Below are 17,866 nucleotides of genomic sequence, written 5' to 3' on the forward strand. Positions count from 1 at the left end.
CTCAACCGAAACCTACCTGGCAGGCCGCTCTTACCAGGTGACGTGGAGAGGATCTATGTCTGCACCACATACTCTCACTATTGGTGTCCCCCAGGGCTCGGTTCTAGGCCCTCTAGTCTTCTTGCTATACACCAAGTCACTCGGCTCCGTTACATCCTCACACGTGGTCTCTCCTATTATTGCTATGCGGATGACACTCAACTACTTTTCTCCTTCTCCCCTTCTGACACCCAGGTGGCAACACGCATCTCAACTTGGATGTAGGCCCATCACCTCAAACTCAATAAGACGGAACTGCTCTACCTCCCGGGGAAGACCTGCCCATTCAAAGACCTCTCCATCACGGTTGACAACTCCACAGTGTAGAGTGTTGCTCTCCCTGGAACCCTGGACAACACCCTGTCGTTCACTGCAAACATCAAAGCAGTGACCTGCTCCTGCAGGTTCGTGCTCTGCAACATCCGTAGATTGAGCATGAGGTTCTAATCCAGGCACTCCAGGTACTCTCCCGTCTGGACTACTGCAACTCGATATTGGCTGGGCTCCCGACTTGCACCATCAAACCCCTGCAACTTATCCAGAATGTAGCAGCCTACCTGTTTTTCAACCTTCCCAAGTTCTCTCATGTCACCCTGCTCCTCCGCACACTCCACTGGCTTCCAGTTGAAGCTTACATCCACTACAAGACCATGGTTCTTACCTACAGAACAGCAAGAGGGACTGCCCCTCCCTACCTTCAGGCTATGTTCAAACCCTACACCCCAAACCAGGCACTCCGTTCTGCCATCTCAGGTCTCTAGGCCCTCCCAGCTCCTGATCAGCCCAGTCCAAGCTCTTCTCTGTCCTGGCACCCCAATGGTGAAACCAGCTTCCCCCTGAATCTAGGACAGCAGAGTCCCTGCGCATCTTCAGAAAACATCTGAAACAGTATCTTAAATATCCTCTTCCTCAACTCGATCCACAGATACAATTTATGTTGCACTCCACACGGCCCTTTCCTACCTGGACAAGAGGAACGCCTATGTGAGAATGCTGTTCATCAACTACAGCTCAGCGTTTAACACCATAGTTCGTCACTAAGCTAAGGACACTGGGACTGAACACCTTCCTGTGCAACTGCATCCTGGACTTCCTGACGGCCCACCCCCAGGTGGTGAGGGTAGGTAACAACACATCCGCCACATCTTCACTGCCTGCTCACCGTTTGATATGGCAAATGGTTGGCAACCTGACAGCAAGGCGCTACAGAGGGTAGTGCATATGGCCCAGTACATCACTGGGGCTGAGCTCCCTGCCATCCAGGAACTCTAAACCTCTATAAAATTGTCAAAGACAACAGCCACACAAATCATAGATTGGGGTACTGACCAAGACCAGACGGCGCACACACACATTACACCGGTTTTAAGGTCTCTGCACTGGCTGCCTGTGAGTTTTAGAATTAATTTTAAGATTCTTCTATTGGTTTTTAAATCAATCCACGATTGTTCACCCAAGTACATGTCAGACATGTTTTCAAGTTATGTATCCAGTAGGTCCCTCATGTCCTCTAGCACTGGCCTTCCCAAAACAATCCCAAAGCTTAGGACCAAGAGGCATGGAGGCAGCCTTTAGTTATGTCCCCAGCCTCTGGAATAGCCTGCCAGAGTACATGAGGGGGGCTGAAACCCATATATTTAGCTTTGATTTTCTTTTCCTTAGGGAGATTTTTGTTGTTCAGTTTGTGTCATTAGTTTTTTATCTTATGTTTGCTGTGAAGTAAATATTTCAGCTTTTATTTTCCACGTTTTTTATTCCTTTTTGGCTGTAAAGCACATTGTGTTACATTCCATGTCTGAAATGTGCTGTATAAATAAAGTTTGATTTGATTTGTTAGACTGTTCTCTGCTGCACCAAGTCTGGAACCAACAGGACCCTGAACAGCTTGTACTCCCAAGCCATAAGACTGCTAAATAGTTAACCAAACACCTGGACTATCTGCATTGCCCCTTTCATTTTTTCGTTTTTGTTTTACTTGTCCCATATGCTGCTGCTACTGTGTATGATCCGTCACTTTATTCCTAGTTACATATCTACCTCCATTACCTCATACCCCTGCACATAGACTCAGTACTGATACCTGTGTATGTAGCTGAGTTATCATTACTCACTGTGTATTTATTATTACTTTTATTATTATGCGTTAAAACTTTTCTATTATTTCTCGATTTTCTTTCTCTCTGTATTGTTGGGAAGGACCCGTAAGTAAGCATTTCACTGTTAGTGTACTCCTGTTGTTTACGAAGCTGGTGACATAACATTTGATTTGAAAAGACTGGCTCACATGACTGGCCATGGGCCATAGATTATGGCTATTGATCGCTGCCTGGAGATGGCTCAGTGTGTGTGTGTGTGTGTGTGTGTGTGTGTCTGTCTGTCTTAGGGGAGGGGAGTAAGGGCAGCGCGCAAAAGCTATTGATTCTGTCCGGCAGGGAGGCTGCGTTTCAGAATGAAGGTCAGCTCTACTTCGTCTCACCTATTAAAGGCTCCTGCCACCTAAACACACACACTAGGAGTGACGGCACATCAAACCCTAGTGCCTGTTCCTGAGAGAGAATAACACTTACCGACTGTTGGATAAAGCCTCGAGTCAGAAACCCAACAGGCTACGTGCCAGCAGAGGAAGTCCACTCAGAGACACTTCTACTATAGCCACATCACTTCCACATGGTTGGAAATAAATTACACATCGGATGTCAGGGAAGTTCATAAAATTCTCTCTTATTAATGTATGATTGATATATGGAGTGCTACTTGGATAGTGGGTACTTTCCCATCTGATTATTTTCCTCCCACATGTAATGTCCTCACCACCCATAATGCATCTCCACTGACAGTGGAGTAGACAGCCAGCCAGCCAGCTCGCTGCTCAGGGTTCATACAGGGTGACTATTAGGACTCATACAGCCAAGGCAGCTGCCTCTTCCAACAAGGCCATATCAATAATAGATGACATTATGTATGATTTCTGACGGCCTTGTAATATGTCTGTGGGGGCAGGACTGTCTTTCACATTCAATAGCGCTGAGGGCTCTGAAATAATATTACTGTGTTGTCACTGAATAGAGCAGAATGCTGTACAGAGCTTGAGGAGAATGACACACATAAATCCACTTTTACAGACATCATTCAAGTATGTCCATTGGTCAGTGTTTTGTATCACACAGACAAACACACACACTTCTCAATTTGCAATGGTGCACAGTCCGCTGTAGCGGAAAGGAGGATGTCTGTGTGTGTTCTCAGGTGATGTGGCTGGTGGTCATTTTTCAATACAAAATCCAATTAGCCGTAGTGATGGTGCAGCAAAGCGCCTGGCTGCTGGAGACCTCTCCAGTTCTGTGGAGGAGGGAGCGGGAGAGAGGACACCACAGAACAGAGCCCCACAGCGCCAGGCCAGCCTTTATTTGGATGCACAGGGGTCATGTGGCTTCTCATTGAAGAAATATTAAACGAATTACCTTGAAGAGTGGCCTGGCTACAAACAGCAGATTGAGGAGCGCCAGGGCATTGTGAGGGGGAAACGCTGGATAGGGATTTAATCTCTGCTACACAAACAGACAGGTCACTGTTCTGACTTGTACAAAAAACATTTACAACAGCAGCCATTTCTGTGACATAATCAGAGGAAGGAATGGGTCTTGCCTGTGGCTCAAGTCTAGATAAATCATTTAGTGCAGGTATTACTGCTCTTTGTTGAGGTAATACATCTCAAATAGCACTCTAAATTGTATAATTTCAAACATTGTTCATAAAATAGAGTGAACTTAATTTGCTGGTATGATTAAAAAAATAAAAATATCTTTACAACATAGTTTGTGTGTGTGTGTTTGTGTGCGCTCCTTGCCTTGATAAAACAGACTCATCACCCCCATGACAATTATTTTGTTTAAACATAATCCTTTTCTCTTCACCAAGTCTTCCAGCCAGGAGGCCCAGACACACACAGAAACCAGTTGGCACTACCAGCATCCATTGGCTGGGAGGCTCCATTTGTCAGCTCATCCTCCAGACCTGCAGTATGTGGGGCCTCAGCCCGGCTGGCTGCTTCACACTGCCAACGCGTCAGCCTAGCCAGCCCAGGTCAGCGCTTATCTCATCTCATAGATACGGCTGTCGTGTTGCTCTCCACCTGCTAAGGAATGCCAGGTACGCCTGGTCTTTCCCAGCTTAGTGCTGGCTCCCGTCCTCTGGGCTTCCAGTGCAAGCAGGCAGGCCTGTGGCAGCTCAAACCAGCTCACCCTGGAGTAATTCACTTGGCGTCTGGTAACCGGCATCTGTCACTGTGCTGTCCCACTGATGCCCCCAGGGACCCTGACAGGGGCTGATATGAGGCTCGCTGATGGGTGGGTGTGATGGGACACACACACACACACCCGTGTGCATGCACATACACGCAAGCACATAAATTCTACAAATATCAAACACACAGTATGTATATCCGCACCTGTAGCCCCCAAAACAGTGCATGTTTTCACCTTAAAAACAACCCTGCCATTACTGCCCACTCCCCTTGCCCTCTTATCTTACACACCGCAAACCAATGAGCACAACTTGGATCCAACCTCAAAAGCTGGAGGTTGGGTGTTTCCATAGTGACCGGCAGAGAGATACTGTGGTGATGGTGAGGCTAGTCTGTATACCCTGTTCCTGTCCGGCGAGGGGCAGAGCAGCAAGGCTTTATGGGAGATTAGACACCCCCCCCCCCGAAGCCCGCTACAAAAAACAACGTCCCTCCCCTCTCTCAACCCTGCCCTCATTCACATGCAAATTAATCTCCATCACTGATTACACTTGTCAACTGACATGTACAGCTGGAGTCAGGCCCTTAACAACAGGCAGGCTGTTACAGGGACAGTAGATGATACATGATGACTCAGTAGAGTCAGTAGATGATACATGATGACAGACAGGTTACACATAAGATCACCACTACAGACCTAGACAGCCACATGCATCTGCACATGTTACTGAGGGCTGTGTAACACAACTCAAACCAGTGCGCAGCTAATCGCTGTATGCAAATCAGTGCATCAAGATCAGTGTCAGCGCTCAACCATGCAGATCAGCCAACACAATCCACATGTGCAAACCACTGGCAGTGCTAATGCCATTATCACAACAATCGACCCGTTTATTATTTAAATTCTTTCATATGAGCATTGTGAAGAAGATTGTGAGGAATAACAGAAATATAAATAAACTTTTATATACATCTAGCTAGCTGTATATAAACATTAATTTATATTTCTGTTATTTCTCACAATCTTCACAATGCTAGATAGATAGATAGATAGATAGAGAGATAGATAGATAGATGGATAGATCCTGACCAATTACCTATCTTTGAATATAAAAATATACCCTTCCTCGGCCTACCTACCTGCTGAAGCTCTGCGATCAGACAGGACTGTAGGAAAGGTAGAGGCAACAGAGTAAAGAGTAAACAGAAAGGATACAAGCTCTGGTAGAGCGTCAGGCGGGACTTGACAGCTCTGCTGGCGTTGATGCAGGTGGCGCGCACCAGGCTGGGCAGCAGCGTTCCAGTGACGATGGCCCCGTTGAACAAAGGCCCAAAGAAAGGGACCTACAAGGGGAAGGAGGGAGAGAGAGGGATAGAGGGAGAAAGAAACAAATACAAAGAAAGAAGAAGAAAGTTAACATGTTATATTATTCAGATAAAATGCTATAAAAAAATGCTGGTTAAGTCATAAAATCATATGAAATGAGTGTGCTTTCAAATGCGCGAGACATCTCAAATGGGCACAGGTTTAGAGTTAGGTTTGAGTGATTAAGGTTTGAGTTTTGTTATTTAGCATGACAATCACACACATCTAATGCAAATCAATGTAGAGTAAGAGAAATGACTGTCGATAACAGAGAAAAAACTTCTATTGAACAAATACAATGGCAGGTCTCTGTGTTTGAGAGCAGCACGCATATGTGTGTGTGGTCGGTGTGTGTGACACACGCGTCTGCTGATGGGTTTTTGGAGAGATCTTAAATCTGCTGAGTTGAATAATCGTTGACCTGGAATGTGACGTGAATGTCAGAGCCCCTTCATAAACCCTGCTGTCTACTCTGCATGGAATAGCTCATTATACAGAAAGTCCCTCCACTTCAATGATTGGAACGTACTTCAAACTGACATCTAGCTCTAGAACACCATAGAATATGAATGAGAGGGGGGTTCTGAGTATGGTGGAGGTTTGGGCTGAAGACTGGGTGGTTTTAACCTCTTTGGGCTAGGGGGCAGTATTTTGACGTCTGGATGAAAAGCGTGCCCAAAGTAAACTGCCTGTTACTCAGGCCCAGAGGCTAGGATATGCATATAATTGGTAGATTTGGATAGAAAACACTTTGAAGTTTCTAAAACTGTTAGAATAATGTCTGAGTATAACAGAACTGATTTGGCAGGCAAAACCCCGAGCACAATCCATCAAGGGAATTTTTGTTGTTGTTGAGGTCATTGTGTTTTCCAATTGTTTTCTATGGGAGGTACTATTTATGAGGAACCTGGTTGCAGTTCCTTTGGCTTCCACTAGATGTCAAAGGTCTTTAGAAAAGAAAAGTTGTTTGAAATGTTTGGACCAAGTTTACAGGTAACTTATTAGATACTTTGTAGGCATGTTGGGCGAGTTGAAACCGGTGTATTTATGAATCAAACGCGCCAAATAAATGGACATTTTTGGGACATAAAGAAGGACATTATTTAACAAAAGGACCATTTGTGATGTTTCTGGGACATTTTGGAGTGCCAACAGAAGAAGATCTTCAAAGGTAAGGCATTCATTATATCGCTATTTCTGACTTTTGTGGCGCGATAATTGGTTGGGACAATATTTCTGGCCAATATTAGCCATTGCTAGTCTATCTGCCGTTGAGGTTTGGCGCAGCCGATGTCTTCTATGGAGCACAAGCGCACTTGCCTCGTGTCATACTGTTGCAAGCCGGCACCACTTACTCGTTCATTGCTAGCTGTCCTTGAGGAACCTCTGGCTGGACAGCATCTTCTTAACTACCTACTCCTGCTGCATATCATATAGCTTAAGCACACTTGAAAATGACACAAGGCATGTAGACATATTGAAAGTGTCCATTAATTTACTGTTCGGCAAAACAATGTCCATATACAGGCGGCAGCACTTTGCAAAACAAGACACCGGTTTTGTCATCAAAATGTTCAAATTTAATGATATTGTCCATCGGTCTCCTTGACCCCAAAAAAACGGTATCGGCATTGGCCTTAATAAATCCATATCGGTTGTTCGCTAGCACATACCCACAGTGATGGTGATGCACTGTAGTGGAAGAGGGCATTACTTTCCATCTCAGAGTCACACAGCTGGACAGGCAGACAGACAGTTAACCCACTAAACCAACAAGCTAGTTTGGTGGGACACTGGGAAAGAGAGTTAAGAGGGGTTTGTTGAGAAAGTCAGATAGATTGGAGCAGTGCGGGAATATGTGTTTGATCAATTTTAGTAGAGAAATTGTGAAAATAGAACCCATTATATATTTTTTTATGTAAAAAAGACAGTAAGTAAAATAGTCTATGACACCACCCATTACAGACATGGATTTAGTGGAAAATAATCAACCAAGTGTAGAAGCAAACTCTGAAAACTCATTGTGACAAACTACCATATTGGTTTTGCATTGAGTATTCAGAGCAGCCAACCAGCTGATCTGTAGTACCTGTGGTTTCTTCATGATCTGGATGAAGAACGTGTGGTTCTTCATGGGGTACACGATGATCAGTACGTCTCCAAAGTCAGTGGGGATGATGCCGCGCCGGTAGTCCCTGCTGTGCTCCGACCACACTATGTGAACTTCATCGTTTCCCAGGTGACGCAGCTGCACCGGAACAAATCACAAGCTTTAGACATGGCTAGCAACGGTGATCACATTTAAAAAAGCATATTGTCATTACTATAAAAAACAAATATATATATATATATATATATATATATATATATATATATATAGGTTAGCTATTACCACAGCTCTGGGTGTTGTGACAATGTAAAACATCTCCTAATTTCAACTTTGATTGGAAATTCAAATAACAAAAAAACAGTTTAAAACCAATCATGGAAATGAACTTTACTCCAAATTGCATCCAATTTCCATGTTCTATTCATAAATACAACTTCAGTTAGGACAGAAATGACAGGAAATTGGCAGATTGTTATTTTAACTCTATTTTTGAACCAAGACATAGGAGCGAGAAAGGAGAAAGAACACTCTTGCCCCAGTATTGTGGTTGACATGGACATTGAGTGATGAGCAAAGACCGGCCGTTCGAACCTCACCGGTCTTTACCCTTCATTAATGGGGCAGAGTTGATCCCTGACCACATGACCTTACCAGGATAGACTGCGCCTAGTTAGGGCCAAAGAGTATTTCCTGCCTAGGTGAAGAGATTAGGAATAACTCCTGTCCCTGATCATGTGGCATCATGACTGCTAAGACTGAGCCTCCTCGCTGACTGACTCGCTGAGAGAAGAAGAAAACATGTGCTAATGTACTTGGGTCTAATGAGCCATTAAGAAAACATGCCCTCGCTACCCAAAAAATGCAATTAGCACATTCTATTATAACCCCTTAATTATGCTAATGGTTTAATGTTAAACAAATCCACAACCCGCTGATTGAACGTCGTGCTCACTGGTTGATCTCATCTGTACAGGCGCAGGTCAGACCAGACAGACAGGGACAAATTAACCAAGAATGTTGAATATGCATGTCGAAGTTGCCCACAAAAATCCTAGGGATGTTAATTAACATTAGACATTTTACATAGAATGAGTTGAACCAAGAGGCAGGACTGTCTGGGTAAATGCTAATGCATCTTTGTGTTCTCCTTCAGCAAGCTCTCCAACACCAGGGAATATGTTTAATAATAACATTACAAATGTTTGGTGGGTGCTAATATTTGTCCTATTTCATACATGTACAAGTATGTATTATAAGCATGCGTGAATTGGATTTTTTTGTTGCATATACCAACTGTCCCTGAGACACCCTCTTAGAGCGGCGTCACGGCGAAATTAGGAGTCAGGACAATATGGACCATCACGGTAAAGGAGGATATTGGTTTGTGCGAAGGTCGATTTCAATGATATATGAATAGAGGAGGATGTCAGAAAAGCAGGAATTGATGATTAAATCAGGGGAAGAATCACATCCCTGTCCCTACTACACAGTACTGTAGCTATATGTGGCACTAGAAGCTCTCCTGTGTGTGGCCTCAGTTAAAGGCCCTTGTCCAATTGGACAATGGCCTTTAAGGTTTGCCAAGTCCCTCAAGGTTTGGCGATATATCAAATTCATTCCATTAATTCGAATTGAGGTTTTTGCGTGATAATACAAATGCAAGAATCCAATTATTATTATTATTGAGCTTTTATGTCCGCTTGTTCTCACGTTAACTTTTTGGCCTCGTCTCCTTCTGTGCACCTTCTCATTTACATTAGAGATCTGTATATAATGACAAGATGCTCATATCTCCACCTCAACAATGGGAGTCGTTGCCCCAAAGGCGGGAAGGCAAGTGACAAAGGCGGGAAAGCATTGGGCTTATTTTGGACAGACTTGGGTGAGAGTGAAACCTCTCGCTTCGCCTCTTCCTCTCGGTTTACACACACATACCAAGCCTCTCCCCCTGACACTGTCTACAACAAAGATGAGAGATCACTTCTTCTTCTCTGACAAGCAATTTCAACTCACTATTTACATAGAAAAAAATTATAAATGCAACATGCAACAATTTCAAAGATTTTACTGTTGCAAGTTCATATAAGGAAATCAGTCAATTGAAATAAATTCATTAGGGGTGGGTTGGGAGCCAGGCCCACCCACTTGGGAGCCAGGCCCAGGCAATCAGAATGAGTTTCTCCCCACAAAAGGTCTTTATTACAGACAAATACGTCTCAGCACCCCCCGCAGGTGAAGCAGCTGGATGTGGAGGTCCTGGGCTGGTGGTCTGAAGGTTGTGAGGCCAGTTGGACACTGCCAAATTCTTTAAAACTATGTTGGAGGCAGCTTATGGTAGAGAAACAAACATTGAATTCTCTGGCAACAGCTCTGGTGGACATTCTTGCAGTAAGCATGTCAATTGCACGCTCCCTCAAAACATCTGTGCATTGTGGTGTGACAAAACTGCTCAATTTCATGTGGTACCTGGCACAAGGTGCTCCTGTACAATGATCATGCTGTTTAATCAGCTTCTTGATATGTCACACCTGTCAGGTGGATGGATTATCTTGGCAAAAGAGAAATGCTCACTAACAGGGATGTAAACAAATTTGTGCACAACATTTTTGAGAAATACACTTTTTGTTTGTATGGAACATTTCTGGGACTTTTGACTTCAGCTCATGAAACATGGGACCAATACTTTACATGTTGCGTTTATATTTTTGTTCAGTGGTAAATTTGAGGTTTGGTCCAACAAAATCAGTCATATGGACACCCAAACATTATTTTAATAGAGAGAGAAGTTCACCTTAATAATGCTTGTGTACTAAAACATCTGTTTTTAAGCATAGGCATTGGGTTTGAGATTGCCATATAAACTAACTCATATAGGATAGAAAAGTGTGTGTCACCGAGCCGAGGGCGCATTAATAGAGGCCTGTCCTGACTGTCTGTGTGTGTAGACTGACCCCATGATATCTAGGCACTCAGCCAGAGACTTGACACAAATTAACTGGTTCCTCTTAGTGTCACTGGAGACAGAGCAAAGTGTTATTCTGCACACCAGTGAGAGCTATTGTTCTGCTTGGAGCCTGTTTCTGGGTGAAAGACTCATGTTTTGTGTGTGTGTGTGAACATTACGACCATTCATCATCTGGGCCGACAGTCAAAGGCACTTGCTTGCCCAACTTGGGGGAACCCTTGAGCTACTGTTAGAGGAAGTATGTCTGGAGTGACTTCCTGTCATTCTGGCCCCTATTGTTCTCACTCAGTTGCGACAGACTGAGACAACCTTTTCACCCAGTTGTCTCCCCTCACACACACATACATAGGGTCACGTGTTTTGCAGATGCTTGTATGGGGTAGGTTGACTATATAAATGCTCCTGTAGTCTTTGTACAGGAGTCGCTCACTCCATTTCACCTGCGTGGGCGGGGCGACCAGTCTCCTCATTATAATACTTTTTAAAATAAAAGTAAAACCTTGATTGACTATTTACTGTGCCTCTCCTCATTATTAGTTAACGGTAGAATTTCCACCACATTCTTGGCGAGCTTGGCAGGAGGTGTACCTCCACCGTTTCTGAGGACCTGGTTAAACTGTGCACAAGGGGCTCCAAATTGAGACCCCAGGAAACCGCACTTCTGACAGGAGCAGACTGAGACCCGCCTAAGGACCCAAAAGGAAGACGGGGCGGGTGGATACTTTTGAAGCCCCTGTTGAGGGTACGCTCAGAGTGAGGTCACGCTCAGAGTGAGGTCACGCTCAGAGTGAGGTCACGCTCAGAGTGAGGTCTTCCTTAAGATGGCCAAAGCTTAGACAACCAGCAGGCCTGAGTTGAGTTGATAAGAGTGTTTTAAGTGAGGTATCCTTGGACATGATTTTTAATTAGCCAGTTGAGGGCAACCAAAACTCCAGATCCGTGGTACTGATTTGATCACCATAGGACTGGTGAGGTTAATGTAGAGTGAGGGACCAGAGCGCGAGTGCACTCGGCTTGGCGAAGCTCATTGAACGAGGGACCAGAGTGCAGGTGACTCCTTGTGAGGGCATTTGACTTAGTGAAGTTCAAATTATAATGTGGAGTTTTTTTATTTATTTTTTATTTCACCTTTATTTAACCAGGTAGGCTAGTTGAGAACACCTTTATTTAACCAGGTAGGCTAGTTGAGAACACCTTTATTTAACCAGGTAGGCTAGTTGAGAACACCTTTATTTAACCAGGTAGGCTAGTTGAGAACACCTTTATTTAACCAGGTAGGCTAGTTGAGAACACCTTTATTTAACCAGGTAGGCTAGTTGAGAACACCTTTATTTAACCAGGTAGGCCAGTTGAGAACAAGTTCTCATTTGCAACTGCGACCTGGCCAAGATCAAGCATAGCAGTGTGAACAGACAACAACACAGAGTGTTGGACTGGAGCGTGAGTGGTCTTGCGAGGGCCCTCGGCTCGGTGAAGCTCAATTGATTTAGCCTCTCCTCATTATTAGTTAAAGGTAGAATTTACACCACAACTTTCTAACCATACCCTTTTTATGTCTCAACTCTTCAAATTGCACGCAGAGCAGGCACTACTAAAACAGGAGAATTAATGAATATTGCTTCTGGAAAATGAATGCTCAGTTTGTCTCTCGCGGCATTGCGGTACCAGGTACTGCTAGCAGCATTTTAGCCAAAGACTGCTATAGTAGCTAGTCAGATTTATACGTGTGCAATATGCATTTAAAACACAATTCTATAAGGAATTGGCAACTCACTCTCATTCTGAGAAATGAGGTAGGCTACTTGATGTCAACATTTGAACAAAGTGGACAGGCTAACATGCTGTTAAAACAGTTGGAGACACATGGGTGTGTTCATAACAATTCAACTGTTCAACCGTGTTAGCTAGGGAACACATCCAAGTTGGCTAAACTTGAAATAAAAATATTAGCTGGCTATTCATTAGCATGTTGCCTTGTGCTTGAGAGATTGTTTATGAGATCTTTGTTAATTTTCCAAAATGCCTGCTACATTAAGTTAGTCATTATTAGTGAATGTGCATTATACATGGTTCTGATCATTTTTTTATTTTTTTTTACAAAAAAGTGCATTTTCAGAGATAGACTTGAAAGTTTGATCAGTGATTATTAAAAAATAAATAATCAGGTTACACTATTTTGATAATATAATTAAATTACAAGTGGGTCTTATGGCTGTGGAAGGCTTATATTTAGCCTAGGTATAACTTCACAAGCCCTGAATTCATTAGATGAATGCTGACTGTTTGAAATGCAGTGTATTTGACCTTTAAATTGTACAACAACACTTATTTAGAGAAAACATAAAAAAATATAAATGTATATTGTGAATCGCCTATAAGTTAGAAAATGTAGATGTGATTTGTAGGCCATACCAACCAGCCCCATCTCAGTGTCCTCCCACAAGGCCCATGGGTCTCATCCCATTAACACACAGCAAAGCAGACCTCACAGCAGTACAGTCCATTATAAAAACAACAGAGCAGGCCTCACAGCAGTACAGTCCATTATAAAAACAACAGAGCAGGCCTCTCAGCAGTATAGTCCATTATAAAAACAACAGAGCAGGCCTCTCAGCAGTACAGTCCCTTATAAAACAGCAGAGCAGGCCTCTCAGCAGTACAGTCCCTTATAAAAACATCAGAGCAGGCCTCTCAGCAGTATAGTCCATTATAAAAACAACAGAGCAGGCCTCTCAGCAGTACAGTCCAGTATAAAAACAACAGAGCAGGCCTCAGCAGTACAGTCCCTTATAAAAACAGCAGAGCAGGCCTCTCAGCAGTACAGTCCATTATAAAAACAGCAGAGCAGGCCTCTCAGCAGTACAGTCCATTATAAAAACAGCAGAGCAGGCCTCACAGCAGTACAGTCCATTATAAAAACAGCAGAGCAGGCCTCACAGCAGTACAGTCCATTATAAAAACAGCAGAGCAGGCCTCTCAGCAGTATAGTCCATTATAAAAACAGCAGAGCAGGCCTCGCAGCAGTACAGTCCCTTGTAAAAACAGCAGAGCAGGCCTCAGCAGTACAGTCCCTTATAAAAACAGCAGAGCAGGCCTCTCACCAGTACAGTCCATTATAAAAACAGCAGAGCAGGCCTCTCAGCAGTACCGTCCCTTATAAAAACAGCAGAGCAGGCCTCACAGCAGTACAGTCCATTATAAAAACAGCAGAGCAGGCCTCTCAGCAGTACAGTCCCTTATAAAAACAGCAGAGCAGGCCTCTCAGCAGTACAGTCCATTATAAAAACAGCAGAGCAGGCCTCTCAGCAGTACAGTCCATTATGAAAACAGCAGAGCAGCAGCCCAGTTAAGCCATGGTGCCTGAGGCTGGTAGTGAGCGTGAGGCCGCCGGGTGCCGCTAGCTCTGACATTATGACCCTACATGGCCTGACCCCCACCTCACAGGTCACTCCTGTAACCATATTACCACAACCAGCTGCTGCCCTCAAGCCCACAATTGGATTGGAGGAATTCACATTATTTTTCCTCATTTTCCTTTCTGGTTTAAATGGGGCCCGTTTTTTTTCCTTTCTTTCTTTCCCTCAGACAGACAATCTGGCCAACGAAAGCCTCCCCCACCCCACTACACACAGTCTGCACTTGAGAGCGGGCGGGTGGGCGAGGCTGAACGTTTTATTTGTAAAATGACAGAGAAACTTCCTGCCTGGATGCCGATAAAGCCTCTTTTTCATCCCAATCTCATCCCCCTCCCTCCCACCCCCTTTAAGCCTTTACACCCGCTGCCGAGCTGCCAATTTCTGTATCGCCTGTGGCTAGCGCGGGGTTCTGGGAGGAGAGGAGTGCAATTACAGGGGCTCCCAGTCAAATGAATCGAAGAGGGCCAACGGCACACACCAGTGCCTCACACCAGCTAGCCAAAATCGAATCTTGCGCATGCTAACTAATTTCCGCAGCCACCGAGCACAGGTTCAGAATGGGGTCGGTGCAGGACTGTTTTTTGGGGCGAGGGGGGAAGGGAGGTGTTGGTGGTGCGGAGGTGGTATATGAGGAGGACCTGATGAATTTCCTATCTTCGTGGGAGACCGCATGAGAAGATAGGCTGCATGGGCAGGGGCTTCGCAGCTCATTTCTCCATGCTAACTGCTGCTGGTGTGCTACAGCCAGGGAAACAGCTGAAGCGCCCATCGATTGCTCCCGTCGTCACGGCCGGAATGGGATAAAAAGGTCCTGCCGGCATCCGCCTGGCCCCTGCCCTGCCAGGATCAGCTAATGGTTGAATTTGGGCCCCAGTCACTGCACCCAGGGAGGGGGGCAGGAAGGGTGAACAGGTCCAGGAATCACAGTCATTACCGTAGCCACACATGCCTCTTCTCACACGCCTGCTCCTCTCTCTACTCCTCAGGCCTACCCAGGGTTTACTAATCAATGCCAGAACACAGGAGTCACACCACCTGATCTCAGCTTAGCACAGAGTGAAGAGCCAAGACAGCACACATATAGACAGGGTAGCGTTCTGCAGTCATTTCACTCTGTACACTGTTTGAAGCCTTTTTTTGTATGGGTCGATCCACCAATTAGTGCCTTTTGAGTAGTGTAACTTGGTGAAAAAAAACTTATGTCACCTAATTTTTACAAATCGGACATAAAGACCACATGTTCAACTGAATGAAAAACACTTTTTCCCATCTCAAAACGTTGAATTAAAAAAATATATATGTGCCTAATAAAGTAACAGTTGACCGTAACAGCGTTGACAACATCATCTTAAATCAGCCAAATCCCCTTGAGACAGGGGGAATGGAAGCTTGTTGTGTGGAACAGGGAGGGGCAATTGAATGAAAGATTCACCAAAAATGAACATTCTTAAAACATTTCTATGGGTAACAGGGTTGACGTGTTATGCTCGACAAACTCACTTTTTCACCACAAAGCACCAGAAAGTGGCAAAATAGTGTAAACGCATGTGAGCTGGTTCTACTCTATGATTTGACTATGAGATGTTCAATGTCTTTTCTGAATTGTTTATTTAAAGCAGAAATCAGCATTTAAAAGCTTTCTCCCCAACCGTTTCGGTAAAAAAAAGCAGTGTGATAGGGCTGGACAAATGTAACCACTCAAATTAACAGACAGCGATATGGATGCAAGGACAGAGCATGCATGATATCAAAATTATAGTTTTAACCATGTTTTGAGGCTATATAGTGTTTCTTTACATTTACCATTTTCTTTTGTAAAAGAAGCTTATATTTTAGGTTCTGATGGCGTATGACTGTTGAACTAAGCTCATGAGGCATTTATAAGTTATATTCTTCAAGAATTAATGGGTACATTGAATGAATTCCAAAATGGATGAATCAACTGCAATCTGCAGATTGCCCCTTTAAAAAGGAATAGTTTCACCATATTAAAATGAAAGTTTAGTTTACATAAGTGTTGACCATAAATGAGGGACAGGTTGTTGTTGTTGTTGTTTTTTTTTACCTTAAAACAAATCACCAATAAAATTAAAAAATAATAATCTTTAGAAATGACTATCAAAGCAACAAAATAACTAGGGCTTTACAAAGATGGTGCAAATTGTGAGAAATGTTGGGGTTCAGTTGGTTAAAATCTTCCATGAGTCACAGAGGATGCACAAAGGGACATGTCTACTTGCACATTCATCTTCTGCACATCACTCCAGTATTTAATTGCTAAACCGTAATTATTTCGCCACTATGGCCTATTTATTGCTTTACCTCCCTAATCTTACTACATTTGCACACACTGTATACAGATTTTTATATTGTGTTATTGACTGTATGTTTGTTTATTCCATGTGTAACTCTGTTGTTTTTGTCGCACTGCTTTGCTCTATCTTGGCCAGGTCGCAGAACTTGTTCTCAACTGGCCTACCTGGTTAAATAAAGGAGTTGAAAAAATTATAATAATTATAATAACACAAATGCTGAATTCTAGCACTTTAGCAAGTCTTTATTCATATAAAAAAATCAGACATATTGAATTTTCTATGTGGTCCATTGTTACGTTCACCATCAAGAAACCCCCAGGGGTACATGCAATGCCGTCGGGGGTACGCCAAATAAAAAGGTGATTCATATCCCCCCCCCCCCCACATTTTCAAACAGTGCATTTATATTTTCCAACAGGGCTATACATTTGGGTGAGTTGTTTTTCCTCGCCTAAGTAGCCTTGTTTCATTGCAAAAAATAAAATTAAACCACCTAGTGTTCAGAGAAATAACAACACAATGTCAAATACAGGTAACCTAGTCAAATAATTAACATCCAATCACATTAACCGTTACTCTCTCACAGGAATTCCACTAACGGTCCGAATGTAGCCGCTGCACATTCTGTTTGCTCGAAAATGGATAAATGGTTAAAAAAAGTAAGGCGTCCATAGAGACACATACCAGCTTTACTACTACCAGCAGTACTACACCTGCACCTGTCGACGACACAAGTTGTTCTGCTTCCACAAGCACATCCAATGTTAGCATCAGTAATTCCACATTTGTTGTTAGCCCAGCTAGCATGGACACTGACAGTTGTGAATCTAATGCAGCCGAAGAGCTACTGCCCCCTTACCCGGGAAAGCACCGAACAACAGACAGGGACGTTGGACCATCGAAGACGCGCAAATATATGATGAGAACTACATTGATTTGGGGTTCACTTATATTGAGAGTAATGCCTTTCCTCAGCCACAGTGTGTTATATGTGTAAAAGAAGTATTCCACAACTCGATGAAACCTTTTTAGAAACATTTAGAAACAAAACATGCAAATTTGAAAATTAAGCCACGTGAGTTTTTGGAGTGAGAATTAAGATGACTTTCGAGTAGTAAGACATGTATAAAAGCAACAGATACCATTAATTACTGCTTCACATACAAGCCAGTGAATTCTATGAGTTACAGGTGGATGAGTCAACAGACGTGGCGGGCCTGGCACAGCTCCTGGTATATGTCGGTTATGTTTATGAGGCGTCAATTAAGGAAGACATCCTCTTCTGCAAACCACTGGAAACCAGGACAACAGGAGATGATATTTTTAAAGTACTGGACAGCTTTGTGACATCAAATGGACTTTGGTGGTCAAGATGTGTTGGTGTCTGTACTGATGGCGCAAAAGCCATGACA

At 43.6% G+C, this 17,866-nt stretch overlaps 1 protein-coding gene across 5 annotated transcripts in view; it reads right to left on the reverse strand.

The window, feature by feature from the left end:
* The window catches only part of LOC109893775 (ral GTPase-activating protein subunit alpha-2-like), a 204,267-nt gene that overhangs the window by 35,797 nt on the left and 150,604 nt on the right, over window positions 1-17,866 (reverse strand). For all 5 annotated transcript variants that reach the window (XM_031829051.1, XM_031829054.1, XM_031829053.1 and 2 more), the window contains 2 exons: window positions 7,738-7,896; window positions 5,499-5,626 (listed from right to left, as the gene is read on the reverse strand). In XM_031829051.1, the coding sequence (XP_031684911.1) occupies window positions 5,499-5,626; window positions 7,738-7,896 (287 nt within the window). The remainder of the gene's footprint in view (window positions 1-5,498; window positions 5,627-7,737; window positions 7,897-17,866) is intronic.

Source organism: Oncorhynchus kisutch, linkage group LG7, assembly GCF_002021735.2.
Source record: "Oncorhynchus kisutch isolate 150728-3 linkage group LG7, Okis_V2, whole genome shotgun sequence".
Taxonomy (NCBI): Eukaryota; Metazoa; Chordata; class Actinopteri; order Salmoniformes; family Salmonidae; genus Oncorhynchus; species Oncorhynchus kisutch.